At 44.2% G+C, this 22,332-nt stretch overlaps 1 protein-coding gene across 11 annotated transcripts in view; it reads left to right on the forward strand.

The window, feature by feature from the left end:
* Window positions 1-22,332, forward strand: part of MAPK4 (mitogen-activated protein kinase 4) — a 158,627-nt gene that overhangs the window by 132,174 nt on the left and 4,121 nt on the right. For 10 of the 11 annotated variants that reach the window (XM_073343546.1, XM_073343540.1, XM_073343538.1 and 7 more), the window contains 2 exons: window positions 15,324-15,485; window positions 18,431-18,632. In XM_073343546.1, the coding sequence (XP_073199647.1) occupies window positions 15,324-15,485; window positions 18,431-18,632 (364 nt within the window). The remainder of the gene's footprint in view (window positions 1-15,323; window positions 15,486-18,430; window positions 18,633-22,332) is intronic. The other variant, XM_073343545.1, reaches the window with a different exon arrangement.

Raw genomic sequence — 22,332 nt, forward strand, 5'->3', positions numbered from 1 at the left:
TTTGTATGTTAACCACTAATCTATGCTCCATCTCCTGTAAGGGTTTTCTATTAGCTAGAGGTAATAGGATGACATCTACAAAAGTTAAAATTTAGGCTACGTACAAAGAAAACTTTCCCGACTGGCTGTGTCTACACACAAAAGTTGTACCATGTTAACTGTACAAGGTTAGTTAATATAGCCCCAAAGACCAAAGCAGACTGTGAAGAACTTCAAAAAGATCTCACAAAACTAAGTGATTGGGCAACAAAATGGCAAATGAAATTTAATGAGGATAAATGTAAAGTAATGCATATTGGAAAAAATAACCCCAACTATACATACAATATGGGGCTTATTTAGCTACAACTAATCAGGAGAAAGATCTTGGAGTCATCGTGGATAGTTCTCTGAAGACGTCCACGCAGTGTGCAGCGGCAGTCAAAAAAGCAAACGGGATGTTAGGAATCATTAAAAAAGGGATAGAGAATAAGATGGAGAATATCCTATTGCCCTTATATAAATCCATGGTACGCCCACATCTTGAATACTGCGTACAGATGTGGTCCCCTCATCTCAAAAGAGATATACTGGCATTAGAAAAGGTTCAGAAAAGGGCAACTAAAATTATTAGGGGTTTGGAACGGGTCCCATATGAGGAGAGATTAAAGAGGCTAGGACTTGTCAGCTTGGAAAAGAAGAGGCTAAGGGGGGATATGATAGGTCTATAAAATCATGAGTGGTGTGGAGAAAGTGAATAAGGAAGAGTTATTTACTTGTTCCCATAATATAAGAACTAGGGGCCACCAAATTAAATTAATGGGCAGCAGGTTTAAAACAAATAAAAGGAAGTTCTTCTTTACACAGTGCACAGTCAACCTGTGGAACTCCTTGCTTGAGGAGGTTATGAAGGCTAGGACTATAACAGAGTTTAAAAGAGAACTGGGGATAAATTCATGGAGGCTAAGTCCGTAATGGCTATTAGCCAGGATGGGTAAGGAATGGTGTCCCTAGCCTCTGTTTGTCAGAGGGTGGAGCAGAATGGCAGGAGAGAGATCACTGATCATTACCTGTTAGGTTCACTCCCTCTGGGGCACCTGGCATTGGCCACAGTCAGTAGACGGGATACTGGGCTGGAAGGACCTTTGCTCTGACCCAGCATGCCCAGTCTTATGTTCTTAACCCCTATAGTATGGATACAGTTATATCAGTAAAAGTGTGCTTACTAGTGTACCTATTCTTGTGTGGGAAGAGGCATAAACTATACCAGCGTCAGGCACTTTTTTACTGGGAATTGTACCAGCATAACTATATCGAGTTAAAAAAAAATCATCGCACGCCTACTCAACATAGTTGTGCTGGTACAAAGCTATGTGTAGGCCAGGTCTGAGGCACATTATACTGTGCAACAACATCCCGGTGGGAGGACTGATGAAAACCCAATTGTCTGAATCACTCAAACCTGACCAAGCACCATAGTGTGTGTACATATATATGTAATACTCCTGCTCTGACAGCAGCGTGGACCAGGCAACCTAACACCACTAGCTCTTACTGATTTTCTGTTTCTGCCACTCTAAAAATGTTTCTGTGGCTGTGGACATGGCATCTCTCCCTGCTCCCCTGATTACAGAGCCAAGGTATGGCACAGAGATCCCACCTACCCAGGCCTTCGTGCTCAGCCCTTAAGGCCCACTTCAGGAGAGGGATCCTCTCTACATGGACACACAACTCTCAGTGTAAGGAGAAGGGCAGGCGTCTGTCTACAATAGAGGATCTGCCCTGGCGCTCTCTTTACAAGTCTGTTTTTAAATCAGGGCTGTGACCGGCAGTCTGGTTTACAGCTGTTTGCAGGTCAGGCTGTTTGTGTACGCAGGCAGCATAGCCGCTCAGGTTAGCTTCTCCATCCCTGCTGCACAAACACATATGGTGCCCATATGGTCCCTGACTGTGTCACTCTGAGCGTACACAGCATGTTTGATGGTCTTGGGCCCCAAGTAAATAGACCATAAGAGACAATTGCATGATTTTGCTCACAGAGACCATTGTAAACCTCTTTATAATTACATCTGGATTAATTGATTTTCGTACATGCTTCAATGATATAGTTTAATTTGGGTGCTTAGCACGAATCAATATCATTAGCTCAGTAGCCTGTCTGAGATGCTTAAACAATTTAAATGAATAACGATAATCAATTATAGGAAACAACAGCTCTTAAGCTAGTGTCTCTTGTTAGACCTTTGTCCTCTGTGCCTATCTGTACAGTAGATGGGGGGCGGGGCGTGAGAGACAGAGGATGTAAATAAATGAGAAGGCTACAGATAAATCAAAGGGCACTGAGGATACCAAAATAGCTCACAAAATTGAAGTTTTAGTAATCTGTAATACCACCAGAATCAGATTTATTGTTTTTACCTTGAGAACAGAATTCACAGCCAAGCAACTAACATGAATCCTCTTCTCTCCAGTCCTCCGAAGAGAAAATGCTTGAAATGCAAAAGCATATCATGTATTATTCTGTGCTGTAATACAAATACAGGGCTTTTCGTCAGTAGAACTCAAAGTGCTTTGCAAAGGAAGTCAGTGTCATCGCTCCCATTTTACAGGTTTGGAAACTGAGACCCAGAGTGGGGAAATGACTTGCCCAGAGTCACCCCGCAGGCCAGTGGCAGAACCAGGAATAGAACCAAGGTCGCCTGATTGGTCTAGCCACTAGGTCACACTGCCTCCCTGAATGTGGTGGTACAATTTATTGAATAAAAATAAAAATGCCGCCTGGCCACTTGCAACTGCATGCAGTAGCCTTATTTGCAACTGTTCTCTGTCTTTGTGTAACGCTCGAACAATGGGCCCCTCCTTTTGGAACGTCTTTTCCATGCTTTGCCTACCTTGGCCCCTGATCGTAAAAGACTCTTGCATGTTTATTTGCTTCTCCTACCCTCAAGATTTGCCAAACCCATGATTTTCAGTTAAACCATATTACGGGTCTGATCCAGGGCTCACTGAAGTCAGTGGGGATCTTTCCATAGATTCTCAAGCCCTTAGTCAATAAACAGATTGTGAAAGGTGCCAGACTAATAGCCCTGATGAGCTGGATCCTCTGTTTACACACAAAGCGGGTATAGCACAAGTAGCAGTTCTGCAGGCTTCCCCCTCTGCCGCATGCTGCCGATGTGCCCCCATCGGTATTCTGCCTCTTGGGGCACTGCCAACAAGCGTGCCCTTTGTGAGGGAAGGTATTGTGTGTCCACTCAGAATAGGACTGAGACCGACCAGTCGTGCTTCACAGAAGCCACTGAACACCTATTCCTACTGACCTTTTCTGGATTTGAACTGGTAGCCTTCTGACAAAGGCTCTAAAGGCCATCACTAACTCCCAAGCCATCCACTCCCTGAGGTTAGCTGTTTACAGCAATAGCTTAGTCCATTTTTGGTGAGAAGGATGGTTTGGATTTAGAGGTACAAACAAGTTGACACATTCTCAGCTTGTTCTCTGCCAACCCAGCGCAGCAAACTTACAGTAAATTTGATATTTAAAAAAACAGAGCAGTGTGTTAGGTCAAGATGAGGCGGTGCTGCTCCACCCAGCAAAGCTCCAGCAGGGATGCAGAATGTGTTTTATCACTTTGCTGATACAAACATTTTTTTGGTTATGAGATTGGTTCCCTCCTGTGAACAAGAGAAGGAATCTGCAAAGTGCAAGGTCATGTACTTATGAACTAATAAGAATTTTTGCTATATGCTGGTGACGTATCAGTTAGAAGTGACAGAGGAGGAGAAAGACCTGGGTGTATTGATTGATCACAGGATGACTATGACCATCAATGTGATGTGGCTCAGAAAAAGGCCAATGCCGTCCTAGAATGTATCGGGTGAGGTATTTCCATAGAGATAGGAAAGTGTTAGTCCATTATACAAGGCACTGATGAGACCTCATATGGAATACTGTCTGCAATTCTGGTCCCCCCATGTTTAAGAAAGATGAATTCAAATGGGAACAGATGCAGAGAAGGACTATTTGTATGATCAGAGGAATGGAGAACCTATTTCATGAGAGGAGACTCAAAGAACTTGGCTTGTTTAGCCTGACCAAAAGAAAGCTGAGGGGAGATATGATTGCTCACTATAAAAAACATCAGAGGGATAAATACCTGGGAGGGAGAGGAGTTATTTAAGTTAAGCACCAAAGTGGACACAAGAACAAATAGATATAAACTGGCCATCGACAAGTTTAGGCTTGAAATTAGGCAAAGGTTTCTAACCATCAGAGGAGTGAAGTTTTGAACAGCCTTCCAAGGGGAGCAGTGGAGGCAAAAACCTATCTGGCTGCAAGACTGAGCTTGGTAAGTTTATGGAGGGGATGGTATGATGAGACTGCCTACATGGGCATGTGGCCCATCTGCGACTGCGAGTAGCAAATATCTCTATTGGCCGGTGACAGGACATTAAGTGGGGAGGGCTCTGAGTTACTACAGAAAATTCTTTCCCAGATGTCTGGCTGATGGGTCTTGCCCACATGCTCAGGGTTATCCTTGCCCTCTGATAATTGGTTATTCATTCACAGTTCACCCACTCTTGACTTCAGGCTCAGTTCATATGCCCTCTGTGCTCCCTTTCTTCTTATAACACCCCGTGTAATGGCCCTCTGCATTCCTGGTCTCTTTTCAGCTAATACCCTCCAATTATTTTTTTTTAAAAGAAACAAAGTAACAACAATAAGAAAAATCAAGGACCTAGCATGCTGTTTGCAAATCATCCCAATGTTCATTCTGCTTGTATGTTCTATTTCTCCCTCCCCATCCCCCCCACAACACTTTGTCTCTTTTGTCTGTTGATATTGCAAGCTGTTCAGGGCAGGGGCTAGCTTTTATACTCTGTCTGTATAGGACTTAGCACAGAGGGGTCCTGATCTTAGTTGGGGTCCCTAGATGGGGGTCGGCAACCTTCAGCACACGGCCCATCAAGGTAATCCACATTTTGTTGACTGTCTGCAGGCACAGCCCCCCGCAGCTCCCAGTGGCAGTGGTTCTCCGTTCCCAGACACTGTGAGCTGTGGAGGGCCGTGCCTATGGATGGTCAACGTAAACAAAATGTCTCACGGCCCGCCAGCGGATTACCCTGATGGGCCACATGCCAAAGGTTGCCAACCCCTGCCTTAAACATTGATGTAATACAAATAATAATTCTGACTTAAAGTATATTATTGTATTGTTGTCTTTTCTGACACCAGTGTCCCCATTCTCACACCAGCATTGCTCCTTCCCTGAGTTGTAGCAGACTTTCCCAAGCTTTGCAAGTTGGCTTCCTAGTGGTGGAGAAATCAGTGAAGAAGATTCTGGGTATATGCTGAGTAGGACTTGTTTTATTTACGCAGGTACATCAGCTCTGAAATGAGATGGGCAAAGAGCATTCGGGGCAATCCCATCTCCTAGGAACCTCAGCCCAACACCAAAGCCCTTTTTCAAGCAGAACCCAGTGCAGACAGTAAATTCTCCTGCTGCTCGCACAGTTCCCTCCACATATCAGCTTGCATGCCCCCAAACTAACAACACAGCACATCTTCTTCCATGAATAAAAACTTGCTTTGCACATTAAGAAAAAGAATTTGGAAAGATTATATATAACAGCGCCACCTCGTGACGCCTACCGTAATGTATCATGACATGCATCCTTGGCTAAATGGTTTATTTAATGAAGTAATTGTTTAAGCTTGTGTTCTGTACATTTTGCCTGCCTCACTGGTGTCAATGGGAGCAGGACCAGATCCCTGTGTGCACAGAAAAACAAAGCGAGCTGCATAACGTTTGGCTTCTAACCTTAATCGTGCTGTTCTCCTCTCTTCTCTTTCCCTGCACTCCTTCTAGCGTTCACAAAGATACATTGCATTTATCGGTTTCTGCTTTATGATGTTTGAAATACATACAACAGAAAGAGCTAGAGCCTGCTAAACCACTTAGAATTTTGATTAGTCCCAGGGTCTCTAGTGAAGGAGAAATGCCCCATTGTAGAAGAGACCAGCTGCACGGTGTATGGACAGGGAGGCCTGTACTTTTCATGGGCCCCTTGAAGACCAAAGTTCTTAGATTTTGACATATTTATTAAAATTGAAGCTAGGAGTCAGTTCACCTTTAGTCAGTGTCATAGACATTTGCAACAAACCAACAATTTAAGTTTGGTAGCTCAGTTATTGGGGAGTATAAAATAGCTCTGTGATGGCTTTTAATGCTGGTTTGGACAGTTTTAGAATGCTTAGCCTAAAACAATTCACAGGTGTCTGTAACAGCAGGAAGACTCAGAGGAGCAGCGCCTCCTGCTGGTTGTTTGGGAATTAGCTCTTCCAGCACTCAGAGCACCTCCTGGTGGCTGGTGTCTCGCCTGCCTCAGGCCCCCTATGTCCCTTCTGGACCCCAGTGCCCTTTTCCTCAGGGTTCTGCCCCAGCAGTACCCCCACACGCTGGGTCTCCCCCAACCCTCTACACCCACCTTGCCTCAGTGGCTACTGCCAGTCATCATCTAGCCCCCTCTCACTGGGGCAGACTGCAGTCTGTAATGGCCACTCATCATTGGCAAGGGGGTCAGACCAACTGCCTCTGCCTATTCCCGGGCTGCACCTCCCAGCCCAGTATCTGCTTTGGCCTTTAGCAAGGCCTCAGACTGGGGAGTTGCCAGGCTTGAGCTCCCCAGCTCCTCTTGCCTTTCCCCAGCACTGCTCTGCTTCAGGTACCCTATTCCCAGGCAGCTAGGTCCTTCTCCTTCTAAGGCTGGAGAGAGACTGTGACCTAGCTCCACCCTTAGCCCTTCTTATCAGGGCCTGCTGTGACCTGATTAGATGTGGCCCCAGCTGTGGCCACTTCTCCAATCAGCCTACCTTTTCTCCCAGGAGCAGGGTAACTGCCCTGCTACAGTGTCATGTCGACTGATTTTGATATCACGTTGTTGTATGCAGTGTTGTTGTAGCCGTGTTGGTCCCAGGATATTAGAGAGACAAGGTGGGTGAGGTAATATCTTTTATTGGATCAACTTCCATTGGTGAGAGAGACAAGCTTTTGAGCTTACACACACCTGCAGACGCGCTCTTGTCTCTCTCACCAGCAGAAGTTGGTTCAATAAAAGATATTACCTCACCCACCTTGTCTCTCTAATATCCTGGGACCAACACGACTACAACAACACTGCCAAAGGGGGATTTCTCTGACACATTTCTCTCTTTTTTAACATAGTGCAGCGATACGTTTGAAAAGTTTAATTATCCTGAGACTGAAGTCCTGACTCCAAATCCTAGACCTGTCTGCAAGTCTAAGGGGAAGTCACCTTTCCAAAGAGATAGGGCACGATGTCTCAACTCCTAATACTCTAGATAACAACATTAACATAGTATCTTTAGTTCCTGTCTTGCCTTTCATAAATTAATGCACTCACAACCGTCATACCAGTTGTATAAATACAGGATAAACAGATAGAGAGACCTGTCTTCCTAAGAGCACTAGCTATTTCAGGTTTCAGTTAGCAGCTTTTGTGTTGGACACATTCAGCAATCAGTGGCCAGAAATAAGAATTACCATTAAGACCTTTTGATTTTTAACAACTTGTAATTTGCATCCCACTTAGGGATTTAGCCTAACAACAAACCGTTCGTTTCCTGTTTTTCTCCTTTAGTTTCACGTGGAGTCACTGTGCAAAGCTCTGAATATCCAGAACGTAGCTTTTCTGTAGGAGAACGTATTCATTTGCAGCTGGTTGGAGATTAGGGAGCATCACTGTAGCAGAACACTGCAGGAAGCCCTAAGAATAGGTCTCTCTGTCATTTAAATTCGGATGTTTCTTTCTCTTCTTACCCCCCAAATCTGAAATATCTTTATATGAGCCCCTACTGATGGTGTGTATTGTGGGGGGTGATGACTATCAGCACTAATTTAATCATTGCCTTTTGGAATGCCCATTTAAACCCATTGTCACATGCTGGGTAAGGGCTATATCAGGCCAGTAGGCAGAACTCTGAGGAAGGGGAGGGGAAGGGTGGGGGGCATGATGATGCATTGCTCCAGGGAGACCCCTGGGAGGTATTATACACTGGGAAGAAAAAAGACCTCCTTGAACTCCCCAGCACACAGAGGGAGCACATCTACTGCCATACCCATTTCTAGGGCACAGCGTATCCTCCCACCTGCATGCCATTCCCATTGCACCTGCTGGTTTCCGGGGGTGGAGGCATGGTGCCATGTACCAACTGGTCCTCCTCCCTGCCCCTTCAAACTCTGTGTGCCCCCCTGCCCCCAAAGAAGGTCCAGAAGAGTCACTGCTCTCCCCTAAGCTCAGGGTTTGTAATGCAGCCAGGCCCTGTCCCCTCCTTCCCCAAGCACCCTCAGAAGGGGCAGCCACCATGTGCACTGAGTGTATATTGCCCTCTTCCAGATGGATTGTCCAGCATGTTTAAGTGTCTGTGACAGTGGGCCAGAATCTGATCTGATTTACACTGCTGTAAATCTGCACTGATTCCATTGACTGGGAGTGGGAGTTACTCTGGATTTACACAGGGTAACTGACAGCGGAATCTGACCCTGTGTTTTCCTCTAGTGATTGATGCTCACAGGGTAAGCACTGATGCTACTGATTTCAGTGGTAGCCGTGTTAGTCTGTATCAGCAAAAAAATCGAGGAGTCCTTGTGGCACCTTAGAGACTAACAAATTTATTTGGCATAATCCTTTCAAGTATTTATACCTGCTCCTGTATCTTTTACTTCATACATCTGATGAAGTGGGTTTTAGCTCATGAAAGCTTATGCCCAAATAAATTTGTTAGTCTCTAAGGTGCCACAAGGACTCCTCATTTTTTTTACTGATGCTACTGTAACCGATAGACTGTCTCCTGTGACTGAAATGGAAGATGCCAGTTTGTTTTGGAGCTGCAAGACCTAGTTTCTATCACTGAGGCTGCAGTTTGGTAGTTCAGCTGGCGATTATGGTGTCTGCTGTTCGTTGTCATGGGTTCCTTACATTATGTCTCAGAGAGGTGATCGCCCCCTCTATATGATGTCTCTGTCTAGCATCTCTGGTTAATAAAGGCACATAATTTCAGCTTCTAAAATAATAATGAAAGTAGATGTGAGTTTGACTTTGATAGCAGTGTTAATAATTTAGAACAACACTGATGAGATTCCATCAAACTCTCCTGCAGTAGCCACATTCTTGGCTGGATTGCTCTATCTCACTTGGCCATCGCTAGCAGCATGGTCAGAACTGCTGGCCTGTAAATATTTCACAGATAAATGCTCATTACTCTCGCTGTAGCTCTACAGCCCATGGTTTACTGGCAAAGCAGGTTGGGAAAAAATCATTCAACCTTCAAGGAACTTCATGGTACAAAAATCCCCTCTTGTTGATCAGCTATAGATATCCAGCTGATCTTAGCCGATCGGCTGAGCACTGGTGACGGGATGTTTATAAGCAGAGATTCAGGCAGACAGAAAGCTGATAGTACAGCTCGGTATTTATGCAGTGCCGCTTCTTGGTACACATGAGAAAGTGAAAGCCATCATGGGAACTCTTGGTCCAAATTCAGTCTTCGATAAAGAATAGAATTAACAGTTAAAATATTGACTTCACCCCAGATTTGCTCTGTTAAGAGCTGATGTCTCAGTGAACTCTGGGTCCATTCTAACTCCTCCACCATTTATTTCTTTCCACTGATTGATAATCACCCTTGAATGGAAATTTAGTAATATCTGGACAACTACGTCGTTTGCTAAATCTCAGGATTTTTAGCAGTGGAGAAATGTACCAGTATTAAAAGAGGTATCTTTGACAGTTCCATTGATGCATGGCAACCATTTAATTTAGGTCCCAGTCCTGCAAAATTTTGCACATGTCCTTAACTTTATGCACGGTGAGTAGTCTAAGGGCAGGTCTACATTACAAAATTAAGTCGACCTAAGTTACGTCAACTTACAGCCACTGCAGTAATTAAATCGCTTTGCATGTCCGCACTATGCTCCTTGTATCAGTGAGGTGGATCCTCCCAAGGAGCACTTGCATCAATTTAACTGTCAGTGTGGGACATTGTGGGACAGCTTTTGAAGGCAGCAACAGTCGATGTCAATAACGTAGTGTCAGTCAGCCTCACCTCAGTCCAGCCAGTCAGCCTCACCTCAGTCCCCGGAAAAATCATGGAGCAGGTCCTCAAAGAATCAATCCTGAAGCACTTGCATGAGAGGAAAGTGATCAGGAACAGCCAGCATGGATTCACCAAGGGAAGGTCATGCCTGGCTAATCTAATCGCCTTTTATGATGAGATTACTGGTTCTGTGGATGAAGGGAAAGCAGTGGATGTATTGTTTCTTGACTTTAGCAAAGCTTTTGACACGGTCTCCCACAGTATTCTTATCAGCAAGTTAAGGAAGTATGGGCTGGATGAATGCACTATAAGGTGGGTAGAAAGCTGGCTAGATTGTCGGGCTCAACGGGTAGTGATCAATGGCTCCATGTCTAGTTGGCAGCCGGTATCAAGTGGAGTGCCCCAAGGGTCGGTCCTGGGGCCGGTTTTGTTCAATATCTTCATAAATGATCTGGAGGATGGTGTGGATTGCACTCAAAGCAATTTTGCGGATGATACTAAACTGGGAGGAGTGGTAGATACGCTGGAGGGGAGGGATAGGATACAGAAGGACCTAGACAAATTGGAGGATTGGGCCAAAAGAAATCTGATGAGGTTCAATAAGGATAAGTGCAGGGTCCTGCACTTAGGACGGAAGAACCCAATGCACAGCTACAGACTAGGGACCGAATGGCTAGGCAGCAGTTCTGCGGAAAAGGACCTAGGGGTGACAGTGGACGAGAAGCTGGATATGAGTCAGCAGTGTGCCCTTGTTGCCAAGAAGGCCAATGGCATTTTGGGCTGTATAAGTAGGGGCATAGCGAGCAGATTGAGGGACGTGATCGTTCCCCTCTATTCGACATTGGTGAGGCCTCATCTGGAGTACTGTGTCCAGTTTTGGGCCCCACACTTCAAGAAGGATGTGGATAAATTGGAGAGAGTCCAGCGAAGGGCAACAAAAATGATTAGGGGACTGGAACACATGAGTTATGAGGAGAAGCTGAGGGAGCTGGGATTGTTTAGCCTGCAGAAGAGAAGAATGAGGGGGGATTTGATAGCTGCTTTCAACTACCTGAAAGGGGGTTCCAAAGAGGATGGCTCTAGACTGTTCTCAATGGTAGCAGATGACAGAACGAGGAGTAATGGTCTCAAGTTGCAGTGGGGGAGGTTTAGATTGGATATTAGGAAAAACTTTTTCACTAAGAGGGTGGTGAAACACTGGAATGCGTTACCTAGGGAGGTGGTAGAATCTCCTTCCTTAGAGGTTTTTAAGGTCAGGCTTGACAAAGCCCTGGCTGGGATGATTTAACTGGGAATTGGTCCTGCTTCGAGCAGGGGGTTGGACTAGATGACCTTCTGGGGTCCCTTCCAACCCTGATATTCTATGATTCTATGTTTTCAGTGAAGCTGCATCGACCTAACTACATCGGCCTAAGCGCTACGCCTCTCGCGGCGGTGGAGTTATTAAGTAGGTGTAGTGGGCAAGTGACATCAGTGGGAGCTGCATTTTAGGGTAGATGCTTACAGAGTTAGGTTGATGTAAGCTGCCTTTTGTCGTACATTTTACCCATGGAGAACATCTGAAAACTGCTTGTACTGATAAACTTCTCTTGGCAGTACTAATCCTTGCATGTGCTGTCTATGAAGCTTTAATACATCTGTTTGTTTTCTTTATAGAAATTCTCACTGTGTCAATCTTTTCTTATGTCTGCCTGTGCATGCTTCAAGAAAAAGAATATTTTAGTCCCATCTCCAAGCACCAAAACTGGCCTTTATCTGCTTCTAAGCAACTAGATAGATTGCTGTTAGAAAACTGAAAGTGTTGAGCTCAGCTGAGAAGGAATGGTGAAACCACAGCTGAATGTTAGTCTCTAGAGCCAGGTAATTTATAATGAGGACTTATTTGAAAAATTCAATCTCTTTTTCTGGTCACAGACTATCATGAGCTGATCTTGGTTCCTTTGAATTTATTATGTGATGGCATTTTTTAAACATTGCTGATTGTTTGAAAACAGTTCACTTCTCTCTGGATGGTGGTTATTTGTTGTTCCAGCTGTGTTGCTTTACTGCAAATTGTCAGATAAGTCACATGATGGCGTTTCTGGTCCCTGCTCGGATGAGTGCTCAAGTATTTCTAGAGCAAATACTTATGCACGCAAAATTCCCTTTCATATGTCTGAGTATTCTTGGCCTCTGAAATTCACTTTCACAAACATTTATGCCAGGAAAACTCTACTGCGCTGCAGGTTTGCGAGAAATGAACATGAAGGGAATGTGAACATGGGCAAAGCAAAAATGTGATTTTACAGTGACTGAAATTTTTTCCACTATTATCCTATGAAATATTATTTTTATTGTGTTAGCATCTAGGGGACACCAATCCTAGACCATTGTGCTAGGCACTGTACAAACACAAACAGAACAAAAAGACAGTCCCTGCTCAGAGGAGCTTACACTCTAAGCATAACACAAGAGACAACAAATGGATATAACAGATGGGGGAACACTGAGACAAATATCCTAGCTGTCATAGAGGCCAGGTGTGGACTGGGCTAGTCATTTCAGATAATGCACCAGCAGTGGGATAGTGTAAAGACAACAGCCACCTGGAGGTAAACCAGACATTCTTCAGATTATAATACTGGAGAGGTCATCCATATATTTTAGAGGATCATTAAAGATTTCACAGCACTTTTTGTAAGAGTAGGAGCGTTGGCCCTCGGCCTTACCGAAATCTCACTGGTGGCTAGTATAGTAACAACCTCCTCCACCGCCTTCAGTTTCAGTTGTGTGCAGTTGATTCTTTATCATCCACTCTAAACTATCATATAGTCTAGCTGTGCCTTGCTAAACAGAACAGGTTTTTCTCTGGTGGGAGGCGCGATTTGTCCAGTATATCTGTTTAAATAAGAGGCCTGTCCTTCGGAGCACCCAGAAAACCCACTGAGGACCTTTGGAATCTGGACCACTTTTATTTAAGTTCCTAAATACAGATTTGGAGCCTAACCTTAGGCAGTGTCTGGAGTCATGCAGCCCTTAAGTGCTACTGCTATAGAAATAAATAATCATAGGATGTCACCTTTAACTATACTCAGGAAAGAGAAAAGGAGTACTTGTGGCACCTTAGAGACTAACCAATTTATTTGAGCATAAGCTTTCGTGAGCTACAGCTCACTTCATTGGATGCAGGAAAACACCGGCGCAAAAAGCCCATGTGAGGCCAAAATGTTGGCTAAAAGCCTGGGTCTGCAAATGCTAAGAGGATTTTTTAATACCTGGCTGTTTGAGTGATTTCTGGAAAAGACAGGCGGGGAGTTCAGGCAGAGCTATAGGTTTACTGGGCGTGCTCATTGCTGGTTTCTGAGCAGCTACCAGCCTGCAGCTGACAGGTAGCCACACCGTGATGGAGTGCATCAGGAGTACGTTTGTTCCTTTGCGTGAGAATTTAAAAGGAGGCAAGGGGAGCATTTAATTAGCAAAGATTCTGCAAGGCTGCCGAATCAGAGACATAACATGGCAACTGGGTACAGTCCAAGGGGCAGGGCCGGCTCTAGGTTTTTTGCCACCCCAAGCAAAAAAATTTGCCACCCCAAGCTCCGAGAGTGCAACTGCCCAAAGAAGAAAAGGGTGGCTGGAACGTGCTGCCCCTGGAATTGTGCCGCCCCCAAGCACGTGCTGGCTTTCCTGGTGCATAAAGCCAGTCCTGCCAATGGGACTGCAAAGGCCACTTGTCCTTTTGGTACTGTGGACCAGTCTCCCCCACCAGCCCCTGCCCTGGTTCCTATGGGGCATTGTGGGGCTCTGCACTAGATACCATTTGCCAATGATAGAGGCTGCATCAGGGTATAAAATCAGCCCTGCCTCATTTCCTTTCTGTCCTGATGTCATAGCTGAGTCACTGCAAGAGCTCGGGGACCGCCCCCCTCAGCCTGGGCATGCACCATACTCTTTGGGGTGACCTGGAGGGAGCAGCCCTTACACTTGGGGAAGCACAGGGACTGCAGCAGGTACAATGTGGGAGCACAAGAGCTGGAGCTTCTTGCCTCTTGTCCTGCCTGTGCAGTGAGTAATCTGGCCCCGTGTTTGTAAATCACTGGGTAAAGCCACACTGCCCGTAAACGTATTTCTTAGCAAGAATCAGTTTCCTATCCACCAACCTCCAGAACTGAAGCTTTAAATCAGGATTTTTTCCCAAACAACTCAGCCCCGCTCCCCAGTTCTAGACCTGGGCAAGCCTGAAGGAACAGAGGAAGCACGGCACCCCACAGTGGGCACCCTAGGCATCCAGTGTGAAACCCCACAGGTCATTATGCTGCCTTCTCAGGGGATTTGCCTGGCATAGCAATGTGATATGGGGTGTGATTTTTGTGTGTGTGATGTTTCTATGTCATCCAGAAGCTCTAGTGTAGACACATATCTGCACTACTGTGCTTTTAATGGTATAGTTTATTTCTGATATAAGTTATACTGGCAAAAGGACTTTTTTGCCCATATAAACTGCATCTCCACGAGGAAGGTTTGCTGGCATAGCTATGCTGACAGCCTTTTCCAGAGTAGACCTGGCCTGCATCATTGGCCCATCCTCTTCAAGGACAAAAGTGAGGTGCCAAAGCCAAGTTTGACCACTCTTGTTTTGTTTAGTGGATGGAGAGCTTATGGAAGGTGCCAAGTCAATGGGTCAGGGGAGTGAAGTCCTCCTCTATTTAACTATTCAACGGGCACAGCACAGACAGTAGCAGTGTAAGCTTCTCTTGCAATGCCCACTAGTTGCCAGAACATTGACCTGGAGAGCTCCCATCTCGAAGGGGGAAATTCCACCTCTATGTCCATTCAGTCTGGGCCATCGGACTGAAACTCCCAATTAAGTCACCAGTAGCAACATTACAAGTATCAAGGAAGTGAAACCTCAGCAACTGAATGGGGAAGGGATATTTATTCCAGCTGATTAGAACTGGTGGTAATAAAAACAAGCCATAGGGAAGAAAGCTTTAGTTGAAGGTTCAACATCTTGATCCCTTTAACTAAGGTCCGAGAACGCTCTCCTCCCACATTTCTGCTCCTACAAGGATACTTTTAGGGGGAAAATACCCAATTCAAGACTTTATATTCTTGATTTTCCTAAGATTAAAAAAAGAAGTGGAAAAAATCCTCTGTCTTCAAAAACTCCAAACCAAAACCACAACAACATAAAGGCACCCAACAATGAAAAAAAATCTCACCAGCACTGAAAGCCTGTTGTTTTCTCATATAGGGAATCATGAGCTGGAACAGATGCAGCTCATTCTGGAGACGATCCCCGTTGTCCATGAAGAGGACAAAGAGGAGCTGCTCAAAGTGATGCCAACTTTCATCAACAGCACCTGGGAAGTGAAGAAACCTTTACGCAAGCTGCTTCCGGAATTGAATGGCGAAGGTACCATAGCTTTAAGTCACATTTTGATCAGGTTTCTCTCATCCTCCTGATTTTAAGACGAGATCTCCCCCCAATGGGCTATACAAGAGGAACCATCCCCAAGTTCAAACACAACACCACAGGAGAGCTGCTGGAGACCTGCTCTCTCCAGGAAGAATTCCTTTCACGATTCATCTTGCCCCAGCCACCCCCTCAGCAGCTAGGCCCTGTGGCATCCCCCAGGCCACTAGGCTCCCAGCCCCATCCTAAGGAAGGAATCACATCAGGGCATGGGGAAATGTCATAAGTTAATGCTACCTGGATCAGTGTTATGCTAGGGAATTGCTCCAGGTTTGTGGGCAATGATATTGAGAAGGGCGGCTGGCGTGCATCATGCCACACTTCCCCCATCTCCCCGTGGATCACACACAGAGACTTTCCAGAGTCCAGGGGAGATGGGGATCATCTCACAGAGCTGGTACTCTCTCACCTTTCCCTTGTGCCTCAGCCCAAATCACTTCGTTCCTCCCCACTCCTGCTCAGGGGAAGGGAGAAGTGTGTAAGGTCCTAAAGGAGACGTTTTACTATAATAGTCTGGCTACAAGGCAGCAGTGCAGTACTTTAAGAGTGGGCACCTTGCCTTTCAGAGGTGTAACACTATCAAAGTATGACATGTTGCCCTCTATAGCCTGGTGAATGCTGTTTTGGCTGCATTCATATGAGTCTGTTCTGGAGTCGTTATTGATGTACTGACCCAGAATTTATCCCCAAGTTGGGATAATTTTCTTGTTTCCCTACTTCTTGGACAAATACACATGTGCACAGTGAGAGAATAATTCCTTTCATCCATGTAGATCTGAGATCCCTGACACGCCCCTACAGTATCCCAAGGCAGGACTTTTTCCAAACTCCTGGCTGTTTTTTGTTTGTTTGTGGGATTGGGGCGGAAGGTGTATTTACCTTCAAGACTTTCTGCCTGGAATGACTGGTAGCACTTCAATTGCTTCCAGCACAATTGTTCCCTTCTGTGGTCCAGGGGCCAACTAAAACTGACTTCTGTCTCTGTGCCTGAGTGCTGCAAGCAATGAGCCTTTGGACCAGGGCTTGAGCATTTCATTGGTACTCTCCAGCAGCTTTTTAATTAGTCAGGGGTGGCAGGACAATTTCAAGAGCATTGGCAGGGAGCAGATGCCAAGGCTGCCTCTCTGCTTCCGAATACCAAGTCATGGGCTCTGCATTCATCTTTGTGCTGTTCCCAGACATGGTGAAAAAGCAGGGAACTCCCTAGGCTCTTATTTGAAATCCATGGTTGACCAAGCCTGCTCAGGTGCTGCCATGTGGCAGTGTATTTTCTCTGTTCTCTTTGCTCTGAATCCTGGGCTGTCAGTGTGGTTGACATTCCATATGCAAGGTCTACAAGGAAAAATTGCTTTCATGTGAGTAAAGAGTCAAACCAGAGACCTACGCATGTAGATCAGTGTGACTCTTAATTAGAGTAGCCCATTATTTGTCCTTATCAACGGTGATACCCATCAGCTCTCATTAGCTGAAGTTTGGGTCAGGTTCCAGACATTAAGTACTGAAGGAATTTATTTCCTCTCATGATTTGTGGAAAGGAATGTCATTTGCCATCCTTAAATAATTTACTGAAATTTTCTTGCCCAAATGACTTGAACTCTGAGTGAATTGTTTCACCATGATCCTTGTTGCAAACCAATGACCTTGATTCCTTCATAATTAATTAATGCAAACAGTAAAATCATCCAGTGAGAGACAACCAGGTATTGGTTAATATTTACACACAGGTATAACAGGTATCACCCTTCCTTCCTCTGAACTGTTAACTCTTCCTGTGAGCACACAAAGAAGATCCCAGATCAGTTTCTTTCCAGATGAATTGGGATATTTACCAGTATTGTTACAGGTACAGTAAGTTAATATTTTCCAGGATTTAGGGTTAAAAACATGATCTGACAGAAAAAATAACATACACCTCTATTTTTGTTATCTGAATTTAAGGCCATGGCCTGAGATGCATCCCAGTAAACCAAATGTCCTTAACAACAGGAGCTGACGTTTTCACATACCCTATGCAAAGGAAGCATAAACAGATAGAAAAATCATTGGTGTTTAAATGGTATTTCGTATGCACTTTAATTGCACTATAGCTGCTCTTACATCACATGTGTTTGTGTTCATTGAAAGCATCACATTGTACTGTATTTTCTGAAACAAATTTTATGCACATAGAATTATTTAAACGTTAATGGGCAGAATTATTTCATAGCCTTGATTACACCAGGCACTTTAAAAATAGCACTTTAAATTTAATTCCACCTCAAATGCACATTCAAACATTTAACAATCAGTTTACAGCTGTCCCTGTTTCTGGCTATCAGGTGAGTCCATAAAATGGATTTGAAAGCATGAAAGTGCTGGTCACACATCCAAATTAAGCAGCTATCCCTATTAGCCATGTCCCTACTCTGAGACACTGAACGATTTATAGAATCACCTATAAGAGTCCCACTGATTTCTGTGGGAGCTGGAGTGGGAAGTTAGTATTCCACAATAACATTTTAGCCCCTTATCCTTAAATTGGATCAGTGCTCATGTACAAGGACCTGCCTGCTGGATCAAAGCCTTGACTCTACAATCTCTCTTGGAGATGTCGATCTATCTCTGCCATACCCTCTGTTTTGTTAAAAGAACTAAAAACTGTAAGCTAAAAACTGTTCCAATGCATGCCCATAACTCCCAATGAGGATAAGATCGGTACATATGCATCCAGAACAAATATGCCTCTGTGTTAGATGTACATAGGACTTAACCTTTAATTCTGTTCTTATTTTAATGATGATTAATCAAACAGATGGGTCTCTATGGATTCAGGAGCCTGTTTCTCTGTTAATAAAATCAGTTTTGCTTTTGAGGAATTAATGAACCTGTTTCTCTGTGGTACACAGCTATTGATTTTCTGGAGAAGATCCTGACATTTAACCCCAGGGATCGATTAACTGCAGAGATGGGTTTGAAGCATCCTTACATGAGCCCATACTCCTGCCCTGAAGATGAACCAATTTCTCAGCATCCGTTCCGGATTGAGGATGAGATTGATGATATTTTACTGATGGAAGCCAACCAGAGCCAGATGTCCAACTGGGACAGGTGCAGTATCCATGGCTTAATAGGCTAGGCAGTCATGAACTCCTTACTCAGGCAAAACCCATTGACTTCATTTGGAATTTCTCTGATCCATTGTTATATGAATCAGTAATACATGCTCTAAAACCAGGAAGGACACCGATTTTTTATTATCCAGCTGATCATTCTAACACAAATCTGGTCCCACTAAAGTCAGTGAGAATTTTGTCATTGATTTCCAGTGGGACCAAGTTTTCACTGTGCATGTAAATTATTGGGCTCTATTTTAATCTGTTACATGAGTGGAATTACACTGATTTCAGCTGAGTTGCATCTGTTTAAATGAGAAGAATTTGGCTCTTTTTCTCTATTTTCTATTTCTTGATCCAAATGCTATAATACTAATTCTGGTACCCTTTGAGACCATTAAAGGTCTGATTAAGAACACTATATCTGCCACCTTTCAAGCTGCATAAGACCACAGATACTGGGTCTGTTGTAGCCTGACCTCGCCAATGGAGAAGCTGAAAGGCTGATTTGCTGCAGAACTCCTAAAATGGCAACAAGCCCCCAGTTCTGCAGGTATGAAATGTGGCACTCTCCCCATCTATGCTTTGCATCTCACAGTGATTGGGACACTCCACCCTGCCTCCTAGGGCTGGGCTGTGCAGTCTAACTGAGTTACTGTAGCTCTATGGCTAGCATAAACCTCCCTTGTTGCCACAAATGGGTGGAAGGAAGGGATGGATAAGTTTGGGCCTGGCAAAGGGACCATGTTTTTAAGAAACTAAAAATTTTCCTGGGAATAAGGTTCCTCCCAATTCATTTACCAAAGCACAGAGGACCATGTATATTAAGGGCACATGAGCCCCAGAAGTCCCCAGTTCAATCCTGCCCATCGACATCTGGGGTCTGTCGGTGTTACAAGTGGGGGGTCATCCGGGATTTCAACTGGGAAGTCTCTGAAGCTCAGGATGTGTGTCCTCAGCTAGGGGAAGTATGTAACCCACACACCTCCTGGGTGGGGTGTTCTGTCCCATCTAGTGGCACTGAGACCACTTAGAGAGAGAGATAAAATGAGTCTGCTTAACAGTCAGTTGGCTTTTAGCTCATGTGGTAGAGGCTCAGTCACTAAGCTCCACAGGCCCCAGGTTCGATCCTGCCAACCGGGGTCTGTCGGCGTTACAGTAGCAGTTCCTGATACGGTGACTGCAGGTTTGCAAAGTAGTGCTGTTAAGCTGCTGAGTGTCTCAAAGATTAATGATCTCTTCATGGCGTTTCATAGACACACTTTCTCCAGGAGTAAAAGTTTGTCAAGGTGAATGATGTCTCACTCCTTTGGCTATTATTAACCCTTTTATATTTTGAAAAAAGAAAAGGAGTACTTGTGGCACCTTAGAGACTAACCAATTTATTTGAGCATGAGCTTTCGTGAGCTACAGCTCACTTCATCGGATGCATACTGTGGAAAGTATAGAAGATCTTTTTATACACACAAAGCATGAAAAAATGGGTGCTTACCACTACAAAAGGTTTTCTCTCCCCCCACCCCACTCTCCTGCTGGTAATAGCTTATCTAAAGTGATCACTCTCCTTACAATGTGTATCATACAATGTGTATCATAAATAATTTACTGAAGTTTTCTTGTATCATACACATTGTAAGGAGAGTGATCACTTTAGATAAGCTATTACCAGCAGGAGAGTGGGGTGGGGGGAGAGAAAACCTTTTGTAGTGGTAAACACCCATTTTTTCATGCTTTGTGTGTATAAAAAGATCTTCTATACTTTCCACAGTATGCATCCGATGAAGTGAGCTGTAGCTCACGAAAGCTCATGCTCAAATAAATTGGTTAGTCTCTAAGGTGCCACAAGTACTCCTTTTCTTTTTGCGAATACAGACTAACACTGCTGTTACTCTGAAACCTTTATATTTTGAGGATATGAAAGTTATCCAAGTGGGGCTCCGACTTGTAAGCCACCACCGATGTGATTTCCTCCTGAATCATAATTTTCCTTCTATTCCTGTCATGGGGGAAATAGAAGAAGATGAGATGAACAAGACAATTGAGTGACTGACAAGTTTCTTTTGAAATGTCATCTTGTCTCAAAAAGGCATTTGCTTATGAGACAGCAGCTGGTTCAATACCCTCTTTCATTGTTTCTGCTGTTTAAATCCTGCTACTAGTTTCGACTTACGATGCTTTGGACTGAAAACAAATAAGAAGTATTTGTTTTTAAAATATGGACAAGCGACACACCAGGAGGATAGCTTTATTGTGCCCAGGAAGCTGGTCTTTTATTACATCAGTGATTTTTAGTTGGTAACTGTGTAATTTGAAAGCTGGCATTAAAAAGCCAACCCTTGCCTAGAGTTTCCACGCAGTGCTATCTGCCATACTGCAGGTTCTCAATATACATTGAATAGGAAATCACTGCGGTGTATCAGCGACTACTTTGTACCAATTCTTGGCAAATGATGACTTTTAATGACAGAGGCTATGAATTGTGAGGAGGTGGAGGGAATGAGAAGGTAAATTTATGTTTCAGTTTTAACTCCTTCCTTCCCGGGGAGCCTGGTTGGCTCAGAGGATTTTTACTGTGCTCTGGAACCTTTGAAATCCAGGCTACAGGTTCAAATCCACAGCAGGTGGATAGTGACTAAGAACTGTTACCACCTGATACAGTTCAGCAGCCTACGTGAAATGAATGTGGTTGTCTTGGTTCCATTCCCAGTGAACAGATGTCCTTTATCACAAAAAACATTTGCTAATTGGCAGCTCTGTTGGCAGTCTAAGCAGAGAGGTCAAGGACAGAATAGACCAGAGAGACCTAACTCTACTCACATCCCGACAACTGCTCCTTCCAGGTGTCATATCAGGTTGGGAGTCAAGTATCCAGAACTGTCAATTCACCACATTTCACCATCACTAAAAAATAATTTTAAAAATCCGTCCTGTTCAACACTAGTTATATCCCTGTCTGAGTGAACAAGCATCTGGGGGCAAACAAGCCAAATTAAGTAAAGAGTAATTTTAAGAGCCTCATGATTCTGCTTTCAGTGTAAACCTGCATACCCTAGATCCTTGTCAGTTATGGTCAGTGAAGCAGTAAATCAATATCTCAAGGTCAGTTTGTCACACTTTTATCCCTTTGCTTTTATAGTTCCTGGTATGACACATTAAAGCAGTGGCTTTGACTGTTCTCCCAGCTGCCTGGAGATCTTTGGTAGAGGGCAGTATATTTTAGAGCACAAGGCAAGATTTTCAAAAGTCATTAGTGATATTTGAGCCCAACAGGGGACACCTTAAAGGAATCTGATTTTCAGAAAAACAAGTCTTTTTAAGGTGTTTCTAGGTAGATCCGCAAAGTTCATTTAATGTTGGCCCAAGAGTCTAATGTTCTAGGGAGAGAGAATATGTCTAGTGGTTAGATGAAGGGACTGGAAATTTGGTCGTCTAGTATCTATTCCCATCTTTGCCCCTGCTTGCATGTATAACCTTGGGCAAATCACTTAAACTCTCAGCCTTTAACACATAGGTAACATGTATTTATTTCACAATAGCTTTTGAAGGTATAATTAATTACTCTTTGTAAAACACATTGCAATCAATGGGAGTTAGGTGCCTAATTACCTTTGAAGATCTGGGCCCTTGAAATTTTTGGATAAAAGGTACTTTAGCATAGGAAAGGTAAAAGCAGCAGCAGCGGGAACATCTATTTA

Source organism: Lepidochelys kempii, chromosome 5, assembly GCF_965140265.1.
Source record: "Lepidochelys kempii isolate rLepKem1 chromosome 5, rLepKem1.hap2, whole genome shotgun sequence".
NCBI classification, from domain to species: Eukaryota; Metazoa; Chordata; order Testudines; family Cheloniidae; genus Lepidochelys; species Lepidochelys kempii.